The sequence below is a fragment of the Bos indicus genome, chromosome 19, assembly GCF_029378745.1.
Source record: "Bos indicus isolate NIAB-ARS_2022 breed Sahiwal x Tharparkar chromosome 19, NIAB-ARS_B.indTharparkar_mat_pri_1.0, whole genome shotgun sequence".
NCBI lineage: Eukaryota > Metazoa > Chordata > Mammalia > Artiodactyla > Bovidae > Bos > Bos indicus.
This window is the reverse complement of record NC_091778.1, coordinates 25,547,140-25,572,435: the sequence shown is the minus strand read 5'-3', so window position 1 is coordinate 25,572,435 and position 25,296 is coordinate 25,547,140. Positions and strand designations below refer to the sequence as shown.

Below are 25,296 nucleotides of genomic sequence, written 5' to 3'. Positions count from 1 at the left end.
AAGTTTGTTGTGATCTATACAGTCAAAGGGTTTGGCATAATCAATAAAGCAGAAGTAGATGTTTTTCTGGAACTCTCTTGCTTTTTCTATGATTCAACAGATGTTGGCAATTTGATCTCTGGTTCCTCTGCCTTCTCTAAATTCAGTTTGAACATCTGGAAGTTCTTGGTTTGTGTACTGTTGAAGTCTAGCTTGGAGAATTTTGAGCATTCATTACTTTGCTAGCATGTGAGATGAGTGCAATTGTGGGGCAGTTTGAAAATTCTTTGGCATTACCCTTCTTTAGGATTGGAATGAAAACTGACCATTTCCAGTCCTGTGGTCACTGCTGAGTTCCCCAAATTTGCTGGCATATTGAATGCAACACTTTAACAGCATCATCTTTTAGGATTTGAAATAACTCAACTGGAATTCCATCACCTCCACTAGCTTTGTTCATAGTGATGCTTCCTAAGGCCCACTTGACTTTGCATTCCAGGATGTCTGGCTCTAGGTGAGTGATCACACCATCATGATTATCTGGGTTGTGAAGCTCTTTTTTGTATAGTTCTTCTGTGTATTCTTGCCACCTCTTTTTAATATCTTCTGCTTCTGTTAGGTCCATACCATTTCTGTCCTTTATTGTGCCCATCTTTGCATGAAATGTTCCCTTGGTGTCTCTAATTTTCTTGAAGAGATCTCTAGTCTTTCCCATTCTATTGTTTTCCTCTATTTCTTTGTACTGATCACTGAGGAAGGCTTTCTTATCTCTCCTTGCTATTCTTTGAAACTCTGCATTCAAATGGATATATCTTTCCTTTTCTCCTTTGCCTTTAGCTTCTCTTCTTTTCTCAGCTATGTGTAAGGACTCCTCAGACAACCATTCTGCCTTTTTGCATTTCTTTTTCTTGGGGATGGTCTTGATCCTTGCCTCCTGTACAATGTCACGAACCTCTGTCCATAGTTCAGCCCCAGGATGCTTCAAATATACTAATTTTACAAAATAACAAAAAGTGCAAAAAACTCCCTATAAACTCTACAGTTACAGCAGCCAGGTCAAACAGCAAAGGCAGGCAAGTGCCTAACTGGTGGCAGGGACACACGGCACCCGAGGGACCATGCAGTGTGGACACTGTGGAGTGTGAGTGTTGGTCTCTGCCAGCCACCTTGTTCCTGGGAGTGTAGACTGCTTGGCTCTTTGGGGCTAAGCCATCTTCATTGCTGAGTTCCTTCCCAAATGCATAGCCAGCAATAAACTCTCCTTCTGGTTTCCCCTATTCTGATCTTGGGGGAGTCAGGGCAGTGGTTAGCACCCCCATTCTACAGATGAGGCAACTGAGGCCCAGAGAAGGTGAGTGATCCACCCATCCTGGTGGATCCAAGCTGGGGGCTCTTGCATCTCTGGAGGCTGATGGACAGGGGTCTGCTAGGTTTGCTCCCCACTGGGGCCTCTGGGGTGCAAGTTACTACACCCTGAAAGCTTTCTTTCTGGAAGGCTGGGAGCAGCAGCTGTTGGACTTCTGGGGGTTCCTGCTTCACAGCGGCCTTTGCAACAAGTACAGTGGGGGCCAGGGTCATGCAGTCCTCCAGCTGGGAACAAGCCTGATCTTGGTGGCTGTCCACAGGCTGCCTCCTGGGCCATGGAGAATCTGGCACGGATGAAGAAATGGGGGAGCTCAGAATCACGGGAATCTCAGGACCTGCCTCAAGAGGACTCCTGCCCAGATCCCCTAGATGGAGACCCTAACTACAGGCCAGCTCCAACCAAGCCCCACAGCTTCCCCACAGCCAAGAGTCGCAGCCGACTCTTTGGCAAGGGTGACTCGGAGGACACATCCCTCATGGACTGCTCTTATGAGGAAGGCCAGCTGGCATCCTGCCCAGCCATTACCATCAGCCCTGTAGTCATCATCCAGAGATCTGGGGATGGCCCCACCTGTGTCAGGTAAGCTGCATGTGAAGCCCCCTCCTCCCTTTTCACTGGGAGCCTAACTGGCCCAGCTGGCTGAGATACCAGCCATGGTGACTCCATGTGATACTTGAGTTTATGGGCAGAAGGTCATAGAGCTGGGGAGTTGAGGGGGCCTCCAGAGGTCACCTGGTCCAGCATCTGTACTCACAGAAGCTACAGGACATGTGGCCACACGTGCTGGCATGTATGCTGATCCTAGCTGTTGGCTGATCTCTGGGTCCAGGCTTTGAAGGCACACCAGCCTCAATCATGTAGACTTCAAGTTGGAAAGCTCAAGGGCAAGATGCTTTTAAGCAGAGTACAAGACTGCTCCAGTGAGTGTTCAGAAACCTCCCACCACCTCCAAGGCAGGACAGGGGATCCCCTGGTCTGGCTGACTCCTGGGGCCCTATGAGGATGCTTTTTCCCTTAGCTGAACCCCTGTCCCCAACCCCCTCCAGGCTACCCCAGTCTCCAAGCGGGCAGAGAAGTGAGTGGCCTGGGTGTTGCAGGAAGTAGTGGCTGCAGAGATTTTCTAGCTGATGCCTACAGACAGAATGGGGGTACATGTGTCCCACTGTTCCCTGTTACAACCTGGACTGAGGGGTGGCTTTCTTATCACATTTTTCCCCCTTTCGGTTTGCCTCGGGATTTAGTTGTTCTCCCTGACCAGCTCTGAAGGTCTCAAGGCCGAGGGGAGACCAGAATATGAGACAAAGGTGTTCTCTGGTCCACAGGCAGCTGTCCCAGGACTCTGCTGCCACTGAGAACCTCAAGCTCTACGATCGCAGGAAGATCTTCGAAGCAGTTGCTCAGAATAACTGTGAGGAGCTGGAGAGCCTGCTGCTCTTCCTGCAGAAGAGCAAGAAGCATCTCATGGACAGCGAGTTCAAAGGTGGCCCCGAGGCCGTCGGGTTCCTGGGAGGCGCCTCTCCGCAGCGCCTGCTCTGACCCCTGCTTTGTCTTGCAGACCCAGAGACAGGGAAGACCTGCCTGCTGAAAGCCATGCTCAACCTTCACAACGGGCAGAACGACACCATCCCCCTGCTCCTGGAGATAGCCCGGCAGACGGACAGCCTGAAGGAGCTTGTCAACGCCAGCTACACGGACAGCTACTATAAGGGTGAGGCAGCCGGGGCCAGCACAGCTCTGCCCACATGCTCTCCTGGAGCGAGGGGGCACCCTCACACCCCGACAAGTCTCTGAGCCCCTAACTCCCTTTCCCAGCCACTGAATCAGGATCTCCTGGTCCTGGGGGTTCCCTACCTCTCCCACCTCTGGCTTGCTGCTCCTTGCTCTTGGGAAATTGTAAGTCCTTCAGCTCCCAGTCTGGTGTTCCCTGTTCGTGGGAGGCTCTACTCCTGTTCAGGGACTCCTTGAGCATCTTTAGGGGATCCTGGATTGCTCTGTTGGGGGAATCATTCCACACATTCTGTCCAGGCCCTCCCTCAGCACCTGGCCAGTCACCCCCTCAGGACTACCAGCCCCAAGCCAAGAGCATGCATCCTCCACAGGCCAGACAGCACTGCACATAGCCATCGAGAGGCGGAACATGGCGCTGGTGACCCTGCTGGTGGAGAATGGGGCCAATGTCCAGGCTGCAGCCAACGGGGACTTCTTTAAGAAAACCAAAGGGCGACCTGGCTTCTATTTTGGTAGGGAGACCATGTGGTAGACACTTAGCATCTTGGAAGTTTGGGGTGGAGACAGAGGGAGTTGGAGGCTGGGTGGTGCAAGGGCCAAGCCAGTCTCTTTCCAGGGAGGCCCACCGTGTGCCTGTGGTTGGCTGCAGGTGAGCTGCCCCTCTCCCTGGCTGCGTGTACCAACCAGCTGGGCATCGTGAAGTTCCTGCTGCAGAACTCCTGGCAGCCAGCCGACATCAGTGCCAGGGACTCAGTGGGCAACACGGTTCTGCATGCGCTGGTGGAGGTGGCCGACAACACGGCTGACAACACCAAGTTCGTGACGAGCATGTACAATGAGATTCTGATCCTGGGGGCCAAAATTCACCCTACGCTGAAGCTGGAGGAGCTCACCAACAAGAAGGGGCTGACGCCGCTGGCTCTGGCCGCCCGGAGTGGGAAGATCGGGGTAGGGAGGGGGAGTCATGCCTGAGATGAGGTGGGAGGGGGTCTGCCTGCCTTTCTGAACTTCTGGCATCAGATGAAGCTTCCACATCAGCCTGTAGGGGGTTAGAAGGGTGGGGGCGTTAAAGTAAGCCAGAGGAATTGTGAGGCGCTGAGCAGAAGCCAGCAGCACACATATGGCCAGTTCTTTTCTCTTTCCTATACTATTTTTTTTTAAACTTTTTATTTTGTGTTGGAGTATAGCCAATTAGGGCTTCCCAGGTGGTGCTAGCAGTAAAGAAGCTGTCTGCCAATGCAGGAAACAAGAGACATGGGTTCGATCCTTGAGTTGGGAAGATCCCTTGGAGGAGGGCATGGCAACCCACTCCAGTATTCCTGCCTGGAGAATCCCATGGACAGGGGAACCTGGCGAGCTATAGTCCATGGGGTCAAGAAGAGTCGGACATGACTGAAGCAACTGAGCACACAAGCATGCACAGCCAATTAATAAGCAGTGATAGTTTCAGATGAACAGTGAAGAGACTCAGCTGTGCTGAGTACATATACATGTATGCCTTATCCCCCAAACTCCCCTCCCGTCCAGGCTGCCCACATGTGGCCGTTTCTGATTTTCAACTCTGAGCATCACCAACAAACCATGGGGTGAGGGTGGGCTGAGCCAAGAGTGAAATGGAAAAAGAAACTGTTGGTGCTTTTTCATGCAAGACAGGACTTTTAGGTGATAGGGAGTCCTAATGGGGTAGGACAGGCTTCCAAGTCTGTGGATGATGTCAGGCCACGGAAGGCTGAAGATGGGGCTGGGCAGCTGGGAATTGGGGGTGGGGTGGGAGTTTCTCAGTACCAGGGGATTCTGGGAGCTGGTCCCTGCCCATACTGAGTCTCTTAGGACGAGAAACCTAGCTTTATAACTTTGGTTGTATTTCTCGAATTTTCTTTATTTCCTTTTGGCTTGAGGTTTTCTAGAGGGGACCACTGCAGTCCTTCACTGAGAACTGGGGGGCCAGGTATGATCAGGTGATAGGTCTGAGGCATTGGGCAGCTTGATCTAGAAGGCAGTTAAGAGATTGCTGAATGTGGGTGGGGACCCTCCTGGGCCTTGGGCAGGGTCTTCAATGGACTCAGAAGCAGAATTATTCTTGGAACAGAGCTAGTGGCCTGTTCAGGGCCTCAGGCTGGCCTCTAACAGGTTCTTGTGTGCCTGGGGCAGGTCTTGGCTTATATTCTCCAGAGGGAGATCCAGGAACCTGAGTGCAGGCACCTGTCCAGAAAGTTCACCGAGTGGGCTTACGGGCCTGTGCACTCCTCACTCTACGACCTGTCCTGTATCGACACCTGTGAGAAGAACTCGGTGCTGGAGGTGATCGCCTACAGTAGCAGCGAGACCCCTGTGAGTGGACTGGGGTGGGACCCAGCTTGCGGTCTCACCGCAACCCCAGCCCCCTCTCTAGCCCATGGTCTGACTCTGCCGGTCCTCCCATCACCTGCTACCTGGGGCTTGTACCCTGCCGCCTCACCACCCCATGTATTCCCACTGAATGTCTTCCTGTATCATACACTCTATACATGATAATATTACAATAAAACTTTAGCATTTCAAAAGTACATAGACAAGAATCCTCCATTTATACCACATGAAAACATGTAGCTTCATTTTGTTTATATAAATGGGATCATACTATATATAGTACAGAACAACCATTTTTTTTTTCACTTAGTGGCATGTCTTATAGATAGTTTTATATCAGCACATATGGGTCTACTTTATTTTAAAAAAATGACTGCAAATACGGGGCTCCCCAGATGGCTCAGTGGTAAAGAATCTGCCTGCCAATGCAGGAGACATGGGTTCAATCCCTGGGTTGGGAAGATTCCTTGGAGAAGGAAATGGCAACCCACTCCAATATTCTTTCTTGTCTGAGAAATCCATAGACTAAGGAGTCTGGTGGGCTACAGTCCATGGGGTCACAAAAAAGTTGGGTACAACTTAGCGACTGAAGAGCAACAGCATCACTGTAAGTGTTCCACGGTAGCTGGTGCTGCTGCTGTTGCAGTCAGTAGGGATGGGGGTGAATATCCATAGGAGGCCTTCTGAGTTATTTCCAGTTTTTTCCTACTACATGCTGCAGGTTGTTTGGCATGGGCTTGAGAATTTTTCTATGAAGGACATCTGGAATTGGAATTGCTAAATCAGAATGAACGTCCTCCAAAAAGATTGCATGAGTGCACTTGCCTACCATCAGTAGGTACACGTCTACCCAAGTCCTTGCCAACCTGGGTATTACCTTTCTTTTTTTTTTTTTTCCCAAAACTAGTTTAAGTCCATGGAGCCCAAACAGCTATTTCATTGATGTCTTAATTCTTGTTTTCTTGATTGCTGTCAGGTTGAGAATTTTTTCATAGGTTTTCAACCATTTGTATTTCTTTGGCAGAAGAGCAACATTCATTATCCTTTGCCATCTTTTCTACTGGATCATTTGCCTCATCCTTTTAGTACATAGAGGCTCCTGTTATAAAATGAATTGCTCCTTTCTCTACTGCACATGTTTCAGATGTTTGATTTTCTCCTAGTCCCCTAGACTCTTACAAAATTCATTTGCATCATTTGGGTCCATCTTAGAGTCACTAGTCCAATCATACCTCTTCTTCACTGCTTCACTGCACCGTAGGGGTTACACAGCTAGAGGGAGGACCATTCAAGCAGCCTGCTGGTCCAGACCTGTGACCCTCTGCTGCTGCTCAGGCCAAGGGCGTGGTCATTCAGAAAGTGGGTATGAAGAGTCCCTGGGGCTGAAGGGGGCCTGAAAGGCGGATCTTACTGGGAGGAGTGGGCCTCACCTCTCTTTGCTTCCCTTAGAATCGCCATGACATGCTCTTGGTGGAGCCGCTGAACCGCCTCCTGCAGGACAAGTGGGACAGATTTGTCAAGCGCATCTTCTACTTCAACTTCTTCGTCTACTGCTTGTATATGATCATCTTCACCACGGTCGCCTACTACAGACCTGCGGGAGGCCGGGTGCGCCTGAGGCTTGGGCCTCAAGGGGGAAGAGGGCAGGGGATGGGCGTTCCTAGAAGACCCCAAGACCCTGGACCCAGGCGGGGCCCAGGAGACATGGAAGGGTCGCCTGGAGATCTTACATTCCTGTTCTCAGTCTTCCTTCTCCTGGTTGTCCTGCACCTGCTTCGTGTTCTCAGCCCCTTCTTCGGCCTCCTGGTTCTGAGAGGCTGAGCCTGTGGTCGCTGAGGTACCTGATTGTAGGGGCAGGGGTGGGGGGGACTAGGTTGGAAAGGATGCAGGAATTAGGGGGCTGGAAGCAGCTCTCTGCTATGCTGGGTGTCTTCAGGGTCGTGGGTGGTGCAAGCCCTGAGCACATTGCCAACTCTCTCTTCTGCCCGCTTTTGTTCACTCATTCACACATGATTCATTCCCTGGACACAGACTTTGAGTACTGCAAGGCCCTGGACCATGCATCAGATCAACCTAAGATCAGATTTTTCCTGCTATCAGAAGCCATAGGCTACCTCAAGTTTCTTAACTGAGTCCTTCATTCAATATCCCAGCACTTAACTTGCTGCCTTTATTTCCAGAGTGCCTTGCTTATAAATTTGGTTGAAAAATTCAACTTCCTAGTTAGGTGGAATCTGATTTCTATACATCTATTAAGGCCATCTAACGAGTTTACTTTATTTATTTATATTTTTGGCCTTGCTGAATGCATATGAGATCTTAGTTTCCCAATCAGGGATTGGACCTTCGTTCCCTATAGTGGAAGCACAGGGTCTTAATCACTGGGCTTCCAGGGTTGACTTTAAGAGAAAAGAGAAATGTGCTAATGAAATGAGCTAGTGAGAGTTGGACACGACTGAAGTGACTTAGCAGCAGCAGCAGCAGTGAACCAGTGCTTATGAAATATGGGTGGTAGGCTGAAAGGAAACCCACTCTAGAACACTGTGACTGAAACACAAGGACAACACACACATTCCTTTCATCATCTGAGGGAAACCTTGACAGTCCTGGGAGATCAGGGGTTCACCATAGGCTGTGGGAACAGCAGGAAGCACATGGCATGTGTCTGTAAGGGTGTTTCCACCTATGCCACCACTGTCCTCCCAGCCAAGCAGACCTCTAGACTAGGGCATCATCCAAGAGACAGCACAGTACATCAGGGATGCTCCTCTTACCACTTGGGAATCAGGTCCCGTCTCCTTGCAGGTGTCCCCATAGTAATGCATTGTCTTTGGGTCTCTCCTGATGGAGACTAAGCCTCTCCAGAAGGGGCTGGGTCTTAATCACAAGGCTTTGCACCTGGTAAATGTTTGTTGAATGAATGAATGAGTGAGTGAGTGGAATCATTAATCTCTTTGTCCTTTGCAGCCTCCCTTTAAGCCGAAACACACGGTAGGGGACTATTTCCGAATCACTGGAGAGATTATTTCTGTGGCAGGTGGTATCTACTTTTTTTCCCGAGGGGTAAGCATTCCTTCCCACGTTGTGAGTTTCCATTATCACCTAAACAAAAAACCAAGAGACTCATTCAGTGCTCACCACTGTTTTAAAAAACCTTTTTATATTGTATTGGGGTATATCTGATTAACAACGTGAGAGTTTCAGGTGAACAGCGAAGAGATTCAGCCATACATATACCTGTATCCATTCTCCCCCGAACTCCCCTCCCATCCAGGCTGCCGCATAACATTGAGAAGAGTTCCCTGTGCTATACAGTAGGTCCCTATTGGCTATCCATTTTAAATATAGCAGTGGCTCCCCCACTTTTTAATGCATCAACCGTGTAATGGCCCTGCTTGAGAAACTTAGGGATGCATGTGTTAAGATGAGAGCCCTCAGGCATTCACGGCTAGGGAGGGGGTACTGGTTTGCGCGGTGTGTTCCCCTGCAGGCCCAGGTCAGTCACACTTGAAGACAGGCAGTCAGGGCTGTCCACTGAATGTAATACTTAATTACAGAGGTAGAGTGCAAGTCTCTTAAGAGACGGGATCATGACTGGTAGCTGTTTAATTAATTGAAACAGTTCAGTAAAGCTCAGAAGAATGAAATATGTATATACTGGAACCATTTTATTATTTGTTTATTTTTAAAAGACCCCCCCCCCTTTTTTTGGCCATGCCATGTGGCTTGTGGGATCTTAGTTCCCTGACCAGGGATCAAACCTGTGCCCCTTGCAGTGGAAGCATAAAGTCCTAACCACTGAACCACCAGGGAAGTCCCTGGAATCATTTTAACTAAAATCCCCAAATATGCATATTCCTGCGCCATTCCTCTAATTCATGTGGGACCACTGTTTCATGCACAAAAGATTCTGAATGCAGAATTTGAGATTATGATGATTTTTCCCCCTTAATCTTTTTGATCTAAGCCACACTCTGTTTTTTAGTAGCTCATCTTTAAGGAGTCTTTCCTAATCATTGGACTCTGTCTTCACAGAAATAACCGTCTTTATTTTCACACTCATGGTTTATATTACCGTAAAGTACGAAACTGGAGTAGTAAGTGCAGTGGGCAAAAAGGCCACTTTTTGCAAAGGCCACTTTCTTGGCAAACAGGATTAACCACTGGGAGGGCACAGAGCATGTGAGTGTCCTGGAGAGGAGCATTCACCATCGGCATCAGGCAAAATGTTTTCAGAGTGAAGAGCACTGGTTTATCCAATGAGCTAGTTCAGGAGGCTGGTTAAAGAACTTTTACTTCAATTCAAACTTAGAAAAAGCACAAATTAGAAAGGAGGGGGAAAAATCGCCCAATCCCATCATTCAAGCATAGCAATTGATACTATTTTGGTGGTTTTCCTTCCCATCTTTACTTCTAGATACAGTTGTAATTTCACTCTATTTAAAAAAATTCTCCTGACCGAGTCATACAACATTACCCCATTAGTCTGACCCAGGCTGCTCCACTGTCTTCATTATCTTTGCTTCGCTGCACTTCTGTGGTACATCATGGTGCTGTTTAGAAAACATTCTAGTTGCTCAGTGTTTAATCTTTCCTGAGATCTTGTTCTCTGTTTACCTGCAGATTCAGTATTTCCTGCAAAGGCGGCCGTCGCTGAAGACCTTGTTTGTGGACAGCTATAGTGAGATGCTTTTGTAAGTGATACTGACTCTTATGCCTCTGTAGCAAATGGCATCTTTTGGCCATGAGACCTGAGATGACAGCAGTCAGCTCATTCTCACTCATTCTCCCACATACACTGGGCCTGGAGCCTAGTAGGGCTTCACAAACATGTTGAATGAATGATGGAAGGCACCCAGTAAACCTTTGCTGGGGGAGTGAATACTGAGGGTCCACTCCGCCCCAGGTATGTTCCAGGTACTAGGGGATGACCAACCTGTTCCCCAGGCTCCTGTGGTCTACAGTCAGACTTAGATGTACCCTTGTTCCTTTTTCCCATCCTTTTATCCATCCATCTGGGAAGGCACCACTGAGCAGACCCTGTCATGGGATTGCCCAGATGTCCTCTAAGCCTGTCCAGGCCTCTGATGGGCAGCCCCCACCAGACTGAGGAGCAGAAAGGACACCTTCCCTGGCTCTGCTCCTGAGTTTGAGGAGGTGACCAGCAGACTCTTACCTGTGGTTTTTTGGGAGCGCACAGCCTGTTCTCCTCATGGGCCTAGGCCTTCTAGATTATCTGCTGACAGTGAGGCTATTGTTCCCAGGAACTGGGTAGGGAGGTTGTTGGAGCTAAAGCCCTGTTTTTCAGCCTGTTTACATTGTTGCCTTTAGATTCCTTTTCTTTTTTCCTAATTGCTCCTCCCATGAACTCTCTTACCACAGATACGCTGTATATCTGTTTATGTACTATATTTATTTATTTAAAGATTTTATTTATTTACTTTTGGCTGTGCTGGGTCCTGCTACGTTCAGGCTTTCTCTAGTTACAGTGAGCAGGGGCTACTCTCTAATTGTGGTGCACCGTGGCATCTGGGATCTAGTTCCCTGACCAGCGATTGAACCCCTGAGCCTGCACTGGCAGGTGGATTCTTAACTACTGGACCACCAGGGAGGTACCATCTTTGTATCTGTGCATTGTGTGTAAAAAGAATAAGATTTTGCACATGCACCCCTCCTCCTATCCCCCGACCAGCACCCGGAACTGATTTTTGCCTCTTTGGGACAATATCGCTCCTACTGAGACTCATGGGCTAAAGGAGGTAGGATGGCCATCCCCTCTCCCACCTTCCTCTATGGCCTTTGAGGGGAGGTCCTGGCATCTTGGGGCTTCCCAGGTGGCGCTAGTGGTAAAGAACCCACCTGCCAACGCAGGAGACATAAGAGATGCGGGTTTGATCCCTGGATTGGGAAGACCCCCTGGAGGAGGGCGTGGCAACCCACTCCAGTATTCTTGCCTGGAGAATCCCCATGGACAGAAGAGCCTGCTGGGCTACAGAGCTGAATGTGTTCTCAAAGAGCTGAACACGACGGAAGGGACTTAACACGCATGCACGCCGGGCATCTGGGGTCTTGTCTGTGAGGGTGCCTGTGGACAGGGCCTGCTGTCCCTCCTCCTCAGCTTCATGCAGTCGCTGTTCATGCTGGCGACCGTGGTGTTGTACTTCTGCCACCGCAAGGAGTACGTGGCCTCCATGGTGTTCTCCCTGGCCATGGGCTGGACCAACATGCTCTACTACACCCGCGGCTTCCAGCAGATGGGCATCTACGCCGTCATGATCGAGAAGGTGGGTGCCGGTGCCCCAGGCTCCTCCGCAGAGCCTGACTACCTCCTGGGGGTGTGGGACCCAGCCCCACAAACTCCATCCCTCCTCTCTGCATCGTCTGGGAAGGTCCTGCTTTAAGACCCACTTTCCCAGAGAATTCCCCAACAATCAGGCAATCTGGCCTTGACCCAGGGTTGGGGGCGCCCTTGAAACTTGACCCCCACCCCCACCTGCCAGGCTCCCTCTCTCACCAGAAGTAAGTCCCTCATGACTCCTGAGCTGAAAACCACCGAACCACACCTAGCTGTCTGCCCTCTGATTTCACGTGGGCTCAAGGAAGACCCCCAGGCTGACACAGCCTTGGCCCCTCCTGGGCCTGGAGGAAGGTCTGACAAGCCCACTCTCTCCTGCAGATGATCCTCAGAGACCTGTGTCGCTTCATGTTTGTGTACCTCGTGTTCCTGTTCGGGTTTTCCACAGGTAACGGGTATGGTCGGGGCTGGTGGGAGGCCGGGGCTCCCGCTGACCTCGGCTTCCTGAGGACTCTGCAGGGTCGCGTGGGGAGAGGCCCACTGGGGTGTGTCTGCAGGTGACAGAGCAGATGGACAAGGAGCACACTGAAATAATAGTAGGCGGAGAACCTGGAAATTGATTCATAAAAGATTTTAGGTCATTTTAGAGGTATAAAGTGCTGTTTGCTTGTGGTATAGTTGCATCTTGACTCAAAAAAAATTTTTTTAATTGATTTATTTTAATTGGAGGAGAATTACTTTACAGTATTGTGATGGTTTTTGCCATATATCAGTATGAATTAGCCATAGATGTACATGTGTCCCTGCCCTCCTGAACCTCCGTCCCCACCCTAGGCGCAAAATGTCTATACTCTTTGCCCAGATTCCCCTGGTTGTTGTACCACATTTAAAAAATCGCTTTCTCTTCCACTACATACACATACACACACCACACACACATACATAGTGTGTGCTTAGTTGCTTAGTCGTGTCTGATTCTTTGCGACCCCATGGACTGTAGCCCACCAGGCTCCTCGGTTCACGGGGATTCTTCAGGCAAGAATACTGGAGTGGGTTGCCATGGCCTCTTCCAGATAATCTTCCCAACCCAGGGATCGAACCCAGGTGTCCTGCATTGCAGGCAGATTCTTTACCATCTGAGCCACCAGGAAAGCCCAAGAACAATGAACTGGGTAGCTTATCCCTTCTCCAGGGGATCTTCCCAACCCAGGAATCAAACCGGGGTCTCCTGCATTGCAGGCAGATACACACTACACCATACTTAAAAAAAAAAAGAAAAACAGAACTGCCGATATGATCAGTCCTTTACCACTAAATACTTCAGTGTGTATTTCCTGAAAATGAGAACATTCTCTTACATAAACACAGCATAATGATCAAAATCAGGAAATTAACATCAATACTGGACTATTAGCTAATCTTCCAGCCTTCTTCAAATTTCACCAATTGTCCTAATAATGTCTTTTATAGAAAGGAAAATCCCAGATAACACATTACAATCACTTGTCAAGCCTGTTTAGTCTCCTTCAGTCTGGAGCAGTTTCCTCAATCTTTCCTTCTCTTTTGTGACCTTCACATTTTTATTGAGTAAAGGGCAGTTTTTTTAGTGTCTCTTGGTTTGGGTCTGGCTGATGTTCCCTCACAGTTAGATTCAGGTGTGCATTTTTGGTCAAAATATCAAGGAAGGAATGTGTGTTTTCCTTATATCAGGTATCCCATGATGTCTGTCTATCCCTTTCTAGTGATGCTAACTTTGTAGTTTTTTAAATCAATTCATCTATTTTTGGCTGTGCTGGGTCTTCGTTGCCGCACGCAGGCTCTCTCTAGTTGCAACGAGCAGATTATGACAAACTGATAGTTCTGAAGAAGGCAGTACCTTTTTTTCTCCCCCTTTAAATTCACACAAAAACCACATGGCCAAGCCAGAGTTCCTGCTGTGGACCCATCCTGGGGCAGTGGGTGTGCGGGTTGGGGACCCTGGGGTCTTCGGCTTCCATCTGGCCACATGTTCCCTGTGCCCTCCAGCGGTGGTGACACTAATTGAGGACGAAAAGAATGACTCTGTGTCGGTCGAGTTGTCGCAACACAGGTGGCGAGGGCACGGCTGCCGGTCGGCCGACAGCTACAACAGTCTGTACTCCACGTGTCTGGAGCTGTTCAAGTTCACCATCGGCATGGGGGACCTGGAATTCACCGAGAACTATGACTTCAAGGCTGTCTTTGTCATCCTATTGCTGGCCTATGTGATTCTCACGTACATCCTCCTGCTCAACATGCTGATCGCCCTCATGGGCGAGACGGTCAACAAAATTGCGCAGGAGAGCAAGAACATCTGGAAGCTGCAGGTGAGTTGCAGCACCAGGGGGTCAGCTGCTCTGGCTGCTGCTCAACACAGCTGGGTGCACGGGGGACTCTTTGGGGAGGGGGCAGACAGCCCAGCCAGACCGGGGGCTCAGGCAGCAGCCTCCCCTCAGTTGTCTCCCCTCTGGCTCCTCTGCCCAGGGTCACCAGCTGGTGTTCATGGACTCCGTATCTACTGTGGGCTGGGCAGTCCCTGGGAGGAGGAGACAGAGGGTTCAGCCCCATGGGGTGCCTGTCGCAGAGGATCTCGGTCTCTATTGGGCACCAGAAGCCAGACTCTGGGAGCAGCTAAGATGGGATGGGCCCTGAGAGCTGTATATATATATATATATATATATATATTTTTTTTTTTTTTTTTACTGTGCCGGGTCTTAGTTGCTGCACACGGCATGCAGGCTGTTAGTTGCGGCATGTGGGATCTAGTTCCCTGACCAGGGATCGAACCTGGACTACCTGTATTGAGAGCGCAGAGTCTTAGCCACTGGACCACTAAGGACGTCCCCTGATAAGTGCATTTTTGAGCTTCCTAGGCCACCTCTGCCTTCCCAACTAATAATAAAAGCACCATTCTTACTAAGTAGCGCTGGCTCTACACCAGGTACTGTTCTAAGTGTCTCACTTACATGCTGTCTTTAATCCTATAACACTGCTACCAAGAGGGCACTCTCACTATTCCCGATTTTGGATGAAGGCACTGGTTTCCCAGGTGGTGCAGTGGTAAAGAATCCGTTTGCCAGTGCAGGAGATGTGGGTTCGATCCCTGGGTCGGGAAGATCTCCTGGAGTAGGAAATAGCAACCCACTCCAGCATTCTTGCCTGGAGAATCCCATGGACAGAGGAATCTGGCGGGCTACAGTCCATGCGGGTCGCAAAAAGTGTCAGACATGACTTAGTGAGTAAACAACAACAGAGGCACAGAGAAGTTAGCTATCTGTCTCCAAGGCAACCAGTAAGTAGCCCAGCCAGGACTCAGCCCCGGGAAGTCTCACCCTCAGGCTCTGCTCTTAACTGCTACATTATGTTGCCCCTCCTTGAGCTCCTCGGGGAAAGGGTCTGGGGCTGGCTGTGCCTGTGCAGGTCTGAGCTCCATCTACGGAGTGTGCGCTTGCTGGGCTAAGACTGGAAGTCCATCCTGGAGGCACAGGGACAGGAGAGCCCCTGAAGACACTGATCTTGGCAGGCGGCACTGGCAGCCGGGGTGGCCCCTGGATGAGCCCTCTGCCCTCTGCCTTTCGTGTCTCCTTCCTGCAGAGAGCCATCACCATCCTAGACACGGAGAAGAGCTTCCTCAAGTGTATGAGGAAGGCCTTTCGCTCAGGCAAGCTGCTGCAGGTGGGGTACACGCCTGATGGCAAGGACGACTACAGGTGGTGTTTCAGGTAATTTCTGAGGCAGGGGTCAAAGCTTGGGGATACGGACATGGGGACCCACCCAGAGCTAGCTGTGAGGACAGAGATCGGCCTCAGGGCTCACCTGTGGGCATGGGGACCCACCCAGAACCAGCTGTAGGTACAGGGGGCCATTCTGGGGCTTAGTATGAACCTGAGGAACCACCTAGAGTCACCTGTGGGAACAGAAGCCTTTCTTAGGGTCTCTTGGGACCAGTCATGAGCATAGGGGGCTCTCCCAAGGCCAGCTATAGGTATAGGGGCTCCCCTGGGGTTGGCTGTGGGTACAGGGGACCCATCATAGATCCCAGACTGTGGGACCCAGACGTGAAATACTGGAAAACAGGGTGTCCAGAAGGGGTCACCTAGCCATCAGAGTCAGAACTAGGAATCCAGTCTTTAAAGTCCCTGGGCCCCAAGGTGTAGTCAGAGGACACATCTTCAGAGATGGTGTCCAAAAGGCAGGTCCCCTCCTCCCTGGAATTCCCTGGGAGTCCAAGTGGTTGGGACTCTGTGTTCTCACTGCCGCGGGCCCAGATTCGATCCCTAGTCAGGAAATTAAGATCCTGTAAGCTGCTTGGTCGGAGAAGGCAATGGCAACCCACTCCAGTACTCTTGCCTGGAAAATCCCACGGACGGAGGAGCCTGGTAGGCTGCAACCCATGGGATGGCGAAGAGTCAGACACAACTGAGCGACTTCACTTTCACTTTTCACTTTCATGCATTGGAGAAGGAAATGGCAACCCACTCCAGTGTTCTTGCCTGGAGAATCCCAGGGACGGGGGAGCCAGGTGGGCTGCCGTCTATGGGGTCGCACAGAGTCGGACGCGACTGAAGCGACTTAGCAGCAGCAGAAGCAGCAAGCTGATTGGTGTGGCAGGCTTCTTGCCTACCAAGGCAGGAAACACCAGAGACCCGGGTTTGACCCCTGGGTCTGGAGGATCTCCCGGAGGAGGGTGGGGCAACCCGCTCCAGTATTCTTGCCTGGAGAATCCCCATGGACAGAGGAGCCTGGTGGGTACAGTCCATGAGGTCAAGAAGAGTCCGACATGACTGAGATGACTTAGCATGGATGCACTTGGCAAAAGCAAACACCAAAGGCAGGCCTCTCCGGGCCCTCCTCTTACCAGCTGTGTCTCCCCGTCCTGGTCTATGGGGGCGCTGGGACTGCGGGGCTGTGGACCACCAGCTCCCTGCTGCCCCATCTCCTCGCAGGGTGGACGAGGTGAACTGGACCACCTGGAACACCAACGTGGGCATCATCAACGAAGACCCGGGCAACTGCGAGGGCATCAAGCGCACCCTGAGCTTCTCCTTGCGGTCAAGCCGAGGTGAGGTGCGAGGGGAAGCGGGGCAGGTGAAGCCTTGGGGTCCCCCACCCCCTGGAGCAGCCTCGGGGGTCAGCCACCCGCACACTCAGTCACAGGGGCTCACGCATGCCCGCACAACCCACAGCTCCATGGCCCCGTACCTGCTGGCTCTGCCAGGGTCCCTGGTCATCCGTGCCCCAGAGGAAGCTGTCAGCCCACATCCAGCCTCCGGTGGGCTGCCCTGTCTCCGCCCTCCTGGTCCTCACACCCAGCGTCTGCACTCAGCGACGTGAGGCTTACGGACGCAAACAGGGACTCTCACCTGGCTCTTCACAGGCAGGCAGGCAGAGGAGGGAAGAGTGGGAGCAGAGGAGCCCTGCGGAGAACCACTACCAGAAACCAGGTCTTTAAACCGTTAATGGCAAACATTTTAAGAGTAGACTTGAAATGAAAGGTCCAGGGGAAGACATTCACCTAATAGTGAGGCACACCTAGTCTCTTATATTGAACACATGTTGAGTTATAATTACAACCCTGCATTAATTCTTTTATTTTTTTTTAAATTGTGGTAAAATATATATAACATGAAATTTGCCATGTTAACCATTTTTTTTTTCAAAGCATATGGTTTGGTGGTATTAATTATATCCACCATGTTGGGTAAGCATCACCCTTATCTATTTCCAAAACGTTTTCAAGATTCCAAACAGACATTCTGTACCATTCAACAATTAATCCCATTTCCCCCTCCTCCCAGTTCCTAGTAATCTCTGACCTACTTTTTGTCTCTAGGAGTTTTCCTATTCTGAGTACTTCATGTAAGAGGAATTACTCAACGCTTGTCCTTTTGTGTCTGACTCAATAGTGCTCCATTGTATGTATATAATGTATTTTATTTATCCATTCATCTGTTCACTGACAGTAGAATTGTTTCCATCTTTTTGACTGGTGTGAATAATGCTGTGAACGGGCTAGGGTACAAGATTCTTTTTGATTCTCTGCTTCCCAGTCTTTGGGATGGTAGTGGAATTGCGGGATATATGTTAATTTTATGTTTAACATTTTTGAGGAACTGCCAAACTGTTTTCCAAAGCGGTTGAGTCATTTCACCTTCCCACCAGCAATGTACCAGGGTTCCACATCCTCACCTGCAACTCGTTATTTCCTGTTTTCATTTTGATTCTAGCCATCCTAACGTGTATGAAGTAGTGTCTCACTGATTTGCATTTCCATAATGACTAATGATTTTGAACATCTTTTCAAGTACTTCAGTTCAGTCGTTTATTTGCCATTTATACATATTCCTTGGAGAAATGCCTATTCAAGCTCTTTGCCCATTAAAAAAATTTTTTTTAAATTGTTGAGTTATAGGAGTTCTTTGTATCTGCCAAATGTAATTATTTATCAGATATATAATTTTCCAATATCTTTTCTATGCTGTGAATTGCCCTTTGATGTACAAAAGCTTTTATTTTGATGAAGCCCAATTTATCTATATTTAAAAATTAACTAACTGGAGGATAATCGCTTTACAATATTGTATTAGTTTCTGCCGTACAACGATGTGAATCAGCTATCAGTATACATACCAATTTATCTATTAGTTTCTTTGGTTACTTGTTCTTTTGATGTCATGTCCAAGAAATCACTGTCAAATCCAGTCCAATGTCAGGAAGATTATTCCCTCTGGTTTGTTTTTTTCTTTTAGAGAGTTTTCTAATTTTAGCTCCTTACCATTTTTTCTATATCTTTTCTTTTTTAAAAATTAATTTTTTAATTTTAATTTTTTATTTTTAATTGGAGGATGATTGCTTTCCAATGTGGTGTTGGTTTGTGCCATACAACACCACCAATCAGCCATAAGTATACATATATTCTCTCCCTCTTGAGCCTTCTTCCTAAGTGGCTCCCTACTTAGGCTCCCTCAAGTGGGTAACTCCCTACCATTTTTAAGTTGCCTTTTTCTTGAGTCAGCATGTTTTGGTTTCTGAAAACCTTGGGCTGTTTCCCAGAGTTCTGACTATGTTGCTTCTAAAGTTTCTGCCTTTAGAAAAATGTTTTTGTGGCAGCATGCATGTTTGGAGCTGTCTACTTTGCCATTTTGCTGATGTTGCTAATTTTGTTTTTATTGTTGCTAATTCTTAAATGAACAAAGAATGAATCAAATGTTGATAGATTTTTTTTTCTTGTTTTGGTTCATTGGGGGAAAGGCATGATTTTTCAGGCAAACTTGCCTGATAGCACGATACTGCAGGTTTTAGATTTGCTATTGCTTCATAGAGAAGCTCATTTTTTTCCATTTTACAAACTTTTAAAAAATATCTTTTATTGAGATGCAATTTGCATCCAGTAAAATGCACATATTTTATGCGTACACTTTGATAAGTTTTGACAATTCCCTGGAGAAAGAAATGGCACCCCACTCCAGTATTCTTGCCTGGGAAATCCCATGGACAGAGAAGCTTGGTGGGCTACAGTCCATGGGGTCGAAAAGAATTGGACAGGATGTGGCAATTAAGCCACCACCACACACTCAGGCAACCACCACCTCATTCAAGATGTAGACTGTTTCCATCATCCTGGAAAGGCCCTCATGCCCCTTTGTGGTCAACTCCACCCTCCTCATCCCAGGTAACTATCTAATTTCTATCTCTATTGATCAGTTTTACGTAAGCTTTTGTTTACCTGAAAATGTTAATTCCCTCTTCATGTTTGAAGGATATTTTCCCAGATACAGAATTCTAGGTTAATAGGTTTTTGTTGCTTTTTAATTGTGTATCTTAATTTAATTTTTTAAAAATTATTTTTTGGCTGTGCCCCAGGGTGTATGGGATCTTAGTTCCTCAAAAAGGGATTGATCCTATACCCCCTGCGGCGGAAGCCCAGAGTCTTAACGACTGCACCTCCAGGGAAGTCCCCTTTTGTTGGTTTTAATTTCAGTACTTAAACTATGATTCTCTGCTGTCTTCTGGCCTCTGTTGTTTCTGATGAAAAATCACCTGTAATTTGCACTGCTGTTCTCCTTTCTGTAGTGTGTCTCCCCTCAACTGCTTTCAAAATATTCTCTTCATCTTTTTGGTTTTCAGCATTTTGACTAAAACGTGCTTAGGTATGCTTTTCTTTGGTTTTATCTTGCTTGTGGTTTGTTGAGATTCTTGGATCTGTACATCAATATGTTTCATCAAATTTTGGAGACTATATACACTTCGCTTTATTTTCCCTATGTTCTTTGTTTTACAGGCACGTTGGGCCGTTTGATATTGTCCTGTGGGCTTCTGAGGCTTTGTTCATTTTCCCTCAAATTTGATAATTTCTACTGATCTGTCTCCAAGTTCATTGACCCTTTCCTCAGTCATCACCAAACTGCTATTAAGCCCGTTCAGTGAATGGACTATTTGGTTCTGGAATTTCTATTTGGTTCTTTAAAAAAATAGTTTCCGCTTCTCTCCTGAGATTCCTTAGCTGTTCCTTCATTAAGATTGTTTTCTTAGGACTTCCTAGGTGGTCCAGTGGTTAAAACTTCATTCTTCCAATGCAAGAGACACGGGCTTGATCCCTGGTTAGGAACTAGGATCCCAAATGTTGTGTGGTGTGGCCAAAAAAAAAAAAAAAAAAAATAAAGATTGCTTTCATCTGGTTCTTTGAATGTATTTATAATAGCTGCTTTTGATTCTCCACCTACTAAATCTGCTAAATCCAACATTTGGGCCATCTTGGGGTTAGTTTCTACTGACTGGTTTTTTCTTGACTGTGAGTCACATTTCCCTGTTTCTTGTATGTCTGGTAACTTTTAATTGTATACTGGGCATTGTAATAATATGTTGTAGAGACTTTTGATTGAATTTTCATTCTAGCTGGCAGTTCAGTTACTGATGAATCACTTTGAACTTGTGTATGCTTAGCTTTAACATTTAATTATGGTAGATCTGTGGAAATGTCAAGATGTTTACCAATCCCATCAAACTTGTGGGACTCAACCTCCAGACTCTTTCCACTGTGGATCTTGTCAGCACTTGACTTTAGGTTTTTTAAGGTGGGTCTCTCTCTCTCTTTTTTTTGTTCTTGGCTGAGCTTCTGGGCAGGTAGGATCTTAGTTCCATGATCAGGAATCAAACCCATGCCCCCTGCATTGGAAGCAAGGAGTCTTAACCACTAGACCTCGGAATTAGGGTGGGTCTTGAGTAGACCTTATTCTAGTGTGTATAGAGTAAGTAGGGCATTTCTGGTATTTTAGCTTGATCCTCAGAGTAGAAAAAGGGTGTAAGGAGGCCTGTCCCCTGGTTGGACTGGATCTCCAATATCGCTCAGTACTGCTCAGATTCTGATGTTTCTGTCCCACTTTCAACCCCACAACAGCCACTCTCTGATAAGATTTTGCAAGTATACTAACTCTGAGCCAAGTACTTGAGGGGAACCGCATCCCAAAGACTTCTGGACCTCTACCCGCACAGCTCCCTTCTTCTTCTCCTGCACCCTGTCCCAGGGATTCTAGCAGCTTCGGCTGCTCAAAACTCTGCTCTCTTCTTCCTTAGCTCAGAGGCACTTCCACACTCTGCTGAGACTCCAACTCATGGCACTACAGTCTGAAAACTAGTCCCTAAAGAGTACTTCAGGGCGATCACAGGGCTCACCTTGTGAATTTCACTTCTCTCAGCAATTGCCGCTTCTCAGTCTGTGGTCTTACGCCTGAAGACATTTGCTGCATGTATTTTGTCCTGTTTTACAGCTGTTTACAGCAGGATGGCTGGCCATCAGAGCTAGAAGTGGAAATCTATTTTATTAAGAGGCTTACTTTTGGAAAACTACTTAAGGGCTTCATCGGTTTTCCCAAGGGCCTCCTTCAGGCCTCTATACTTCCCCCTGCCCACCCCGAGTTTCATTAGAAGCATCCCCTGTGTCATGTCAGAGTACTTATTGATGCTCTCTTTTTCAATTGTTAACTGGTCCAAGTTCACCACAGAGCCATTCAGAGATGGCTTTGCATGTGATATGAACAGTTTTCTGACATTGCTCTTATTGATTCCACAAAACTACGCACCTTTGGCAAGATTTGCTGTTTCACTTTGCAGTTATGTCTGCATGACATTGTTCATTGCTCATTCACTGTGCTATTAATAAAGCCATTGACCCAGTGGCAGGGATACACACACAACTCATGTTACTTGGGGTGCGGCTAGGAGATGGTTAGAGGTTCCCTGGTTTCACACATGTGATTAATTAGGAAGCATTTCCTGAAGATTTTGCTTTCCTAATCAACTTTGTAACAGTGGAAACTCCCATAATGAGTAGTGAGATCATTTAATAATGAGGAACTCTCCCCACCCACTTAGCCCATGTGATTGGCAAGGGGTGGGGGAATGCATCAGAGAAAGGGCAGGGGAGATGGTGGTCAGTGGCTGAGCCAGGGAGAGCATGTGAGGGCGTCTCGGCATCAAGACTGAGGGAAGTGGGCCCTGGGAGCCCCACGCCTTCTTTGAGGGCCCAGGAACTGGAACTGGGCCAAGCAGTCTCTGAGGTTGGGTTTCCCCACCAGCCAGCCAGCCAGGCAGGAAGGAGAAGGTGTCTCAGCGAGCACTTGGCCTGTCTCCCCATGGAGCCCCCCTGCTTCTATGCCTTTCCTAAAACCTCCTCCAGCCATCTACTTGGTATCACACGGGGCTTGGGGAGCAGGCCAGGGTCAGCTTGTGGGCCCAGGGGAAACCCAGGACCTGGAGAATTCAGCTGGGCCCAGCTTCCCATGATCCTGATGCCTTTGAGATGTGGCCAGGACAGGACACCAGCGGAGGGGAATGAACTGTGGCCTGAGGGCAGAAGGTATGATTTAGGCTGGCTTTCTAGAGAGATCAGACCTGAGAGGGCCAGCCAGAGGCCTTGGCTGACCGGGGCTCTGGCAAGTGGGAGGAAAGCTTGTACAGCTGCCCCTCTTGGCTGTCACTTCTCTGAGGGTCACCCTGTGGCGGGGGTGGGGGGAGCGGCTGGAGATCCTAATGAGGGTGACAATGGGGTCTTCCTCAGGGCTTTCCTGGGATTTCAGGCCATACATGAGAGCCCACGTCAAGGCCCAATGTCATTATGGTCCCCTTGGCATTGTTCCCAATCCGCTGTGCACCGGTGGGGTCTGGGCTCCAGATCCTGATTCTCTGGCTGGCGTTCATCCCCCTGCAGCTGATCTGGTGTGGAGCTGCTCTCGGGGCAGCCCCAGTGCCTCTTTCCCTCCCACTTGGGCAGGGAAGAAACAGAGGCTGAGAGTAGCAAGCCCTGGACTCTCCTGGGGCCACAAGCAAGTCAGGGTGGAGTCGAGGAGGGGAATTTAGGAGCTGCCTGAGCAGATGAGGCTCCTGGAGCAGCTGAGGGAAGAGGAAACGGCCCCCATCCCTGTGTCTCGGAAGCACTGAGGTGCCTACACCCCACTTAATCTAGAGGGTGGTAATGCCAAACAACTCTTTGGTATCATTTTGCTGCCTCCAAGGCAGTATTAGGCTTCCCTAATGGCTCAGCGGTAAAGAATCCGCCTGCAATGCCGGAGATGCAGGTTCCATCCCTGGGTCGGGTAGATCCCCTGGAGAAGGAAATGGCAACCCACTCCAGTGTTTTTGCCTGGGAAGTCCCATGGACAGAGGAGCTTTGCGGGCTACACTCCCTGGGGTCGTAAAGAGTCAGATACAACCGAAGCTGTTAAACAATGAGGGCAGTAATAGTGTTTCGTCATCGTTCAGTTGCAGGGAGGAACTGGAAGAACTTTGCCCTGGTTCCCCTCTTAAGAGACGCAAGTACTCGAGAAAGGCACCCTGCCCAGCCTGAAGAAGTTCACCTGAGGCACTTCACAGGGTCCCTCAAGCCCGAAGATGCTGAGATCATCAACGATTCTGTGGCTTTAGGGGAGAAGTGAGGGATTGCACAGGGTGCTCTCCGCCCTGTGGGCCTTGGGGACCCCACTGCCCCTGGTGATGGCTTGTAGGGGCCTCTAGGGATGTCTCAGCAGCCTGGCCCCACCAGCGTCGCCTCCCAGCCTTTACTGGACCGCACGGGACAAGCTGTGGGAGGTGTTGCTGGATGCCCAGGAAGAGTCATCCAACCTTCGCTGTCCCCAGCTGCATCTCCTAAGACAAAAGGATCTCGCTTTCTGGGGTTTACTGACTTTATCAAACATGCGAATGAGAAGTCTCCACATGCACGTATGCAATGCCCCTTTGATTTTCTATTCCTAGGAGTGAAAGGCAGCGAAGCCCAGGGAAACACCTCTGAGAACAAAACGCTTCCTTTGAGATAAAATGCCGAAGCACCTGTCTGTTTCGTGCTTAGTATCTCCCCTGTCCAGAGTGGTCTGGGATGGTGATGGTTGCTCAATTGGAGAAGGTGGGGGAACCTGGCCCCCTTCCCAGCTCTGCCAGAACCAGGTGTTTCTGGAGTGACTCCCTCCTTCTATGTGATGCATCATAGTTCCAAAAATATCAGCTCTGCTGCTGCTGCTAAGTCGCTTCAGTCGTGTCCGACTCTGTGTGACCCCATAGATGGCAGCCCACCAGGCTCCCCTGTCCCTGCTGTTCAAATAAAATTATGGGACCATGTCCCAAAACCATGTGGCAAGAATTTTTTTTAATAATCTTCCATCTATAATGGCCATAGTCCCTGCTTGCCTGCAGTGGTACCTATTTCCATCTCCACTCAACTTGCCATCCATCAAATAAATATAGAAATAAACATATATGTCATATCAAGTGTGAACTTTGTGTCAGTCATTGGGCCAGTGTAGCTCTTTGGTTCCATGTGGTCTGTGTGTGCATGTATGTGGAACCCTGTGTGGCTAGGAGCCTCTGGTCATGCTTTAGTTGTTACCTGTGGGTGAGGGCTCTCCTCCTACCGTAGTTAGCAAACTGTGGGCCATGGACCAAATTGGGTCTGCCACCTGTTTTAGTAAACTTAAAAAAATTTTTTTTGGCCAGTGCCCTGCAGCATGTGGGAGCCTAGTTCCCTCACCGGGGATCAAACACACATCCCTTGCTTTGAAAACATGGAGTCTTAACCACTGGAGTACTGGAGAAGTTCTTAAACAAACTTTTATTAGCAAACAATGTAGCTATTCATTTATATACCATCTCTGGCCACTGTCCTGCCACCATGCAGAGCTGAGTGGTTGCAAGAGATTGAATAGCCTGCAAATAGCTGCAAAGCTGGGCCTTTCTGGAAAATTTTGAGGACCCCTATATTATGGACTAGAATTTAAGAAGGAATGATCTAGAAAAGCACTTTGTCCCAGACACCAATGGGTTTTGTTGTCTGTGGAGTGTGGAATGAGCTATCCAGTCATTAACTTGTTGGGTGTTGGTCCATAAGATGAAGGGTGACATTAGCTGAGGCCAGGCTTCAGTCCTTTTGTGAGAGGTCTACCCAGAGGGAACACTGGGTCACCCTCCTCCAAATTCTGCAGCAGCACGTCCATCTCCACACACAAGTCCAGCAGAGGAGTCTGGATCTGGTTGATGAAGGGGCTGGGCGTGAAGTGAGCCTTGGCCAGACCAC

The 25,296-nt window shown here is 48.8% G+C and overlaps 1 protein-coding gene across 1 annotated transcript; it reads left to right on the top strand.

Moving 5' to 3' along the window:
• The first annotated feature begins 1,426 nt into the window (after nucleotides 1-1,426).
• On the top strand, nucleotides 1,427-24,634 carry TRPV1 (transient receptor potential cation channel subfamily V member 1). The gene is made up of 15 exons (XM_019982622.2): nucleotides 1,427-1,924; nucleotides 2,668-2,825; nucleotides 2,901-3,053; nucleotides 3,445-3,585; nucleotides 3,723-4,021; nucleotides 5,225-5,404; nucleotides 6,872-7,030; nucleotides 8,390-8,485; nucleotides 10,046-10,116; nucleotides 11,541-11,706; nucleotides 12,099-12,165; nucleotides 13,743-14,062; nucleotides 15,330-15,457; nucleotides 16,682-16,797; nucleotides 23,493-24,634. The coding sequence occupies exons 1-15, from the start codon at nucleotides 1,620-1,622 to the stop codon at nucleotides 23,663-23,665; spliced, it is 2,532 nt and encodes an 843-aa protein (XP_019838181.1). The 5' UTR covers nucleotides 1,427-1,619; the 3' UTR covers nucleotides 23,666-24,634.
• The last annotated feature ends 662 nt before the right edge of the window (nucleotides 24,635-25,296 follow it).

Coding starts and splice junctions, on each gene's coding strand:
- TRPV1 (XM_019982622.2), top strand. CDS start 1,620: ATGGAGAATCTGGCACGGATGAAGAAATGGGGGAGCTCAGAATCACGG. Junction 4,022..5,224: donor CCCGGAGTGGGAAGATCGGG/GTAGGGAGGGGG, acceptor TGCCTGGGGCAG/GTCTTGGCTTATATTCTCCA. Junction 15,458..16,681: donor GACTACAGGTGGTGTTTCAG/GTAATTTCTGAG, acceptor ATCTCCTCGCAG/GGTGGACGAGGTGAACTGGA.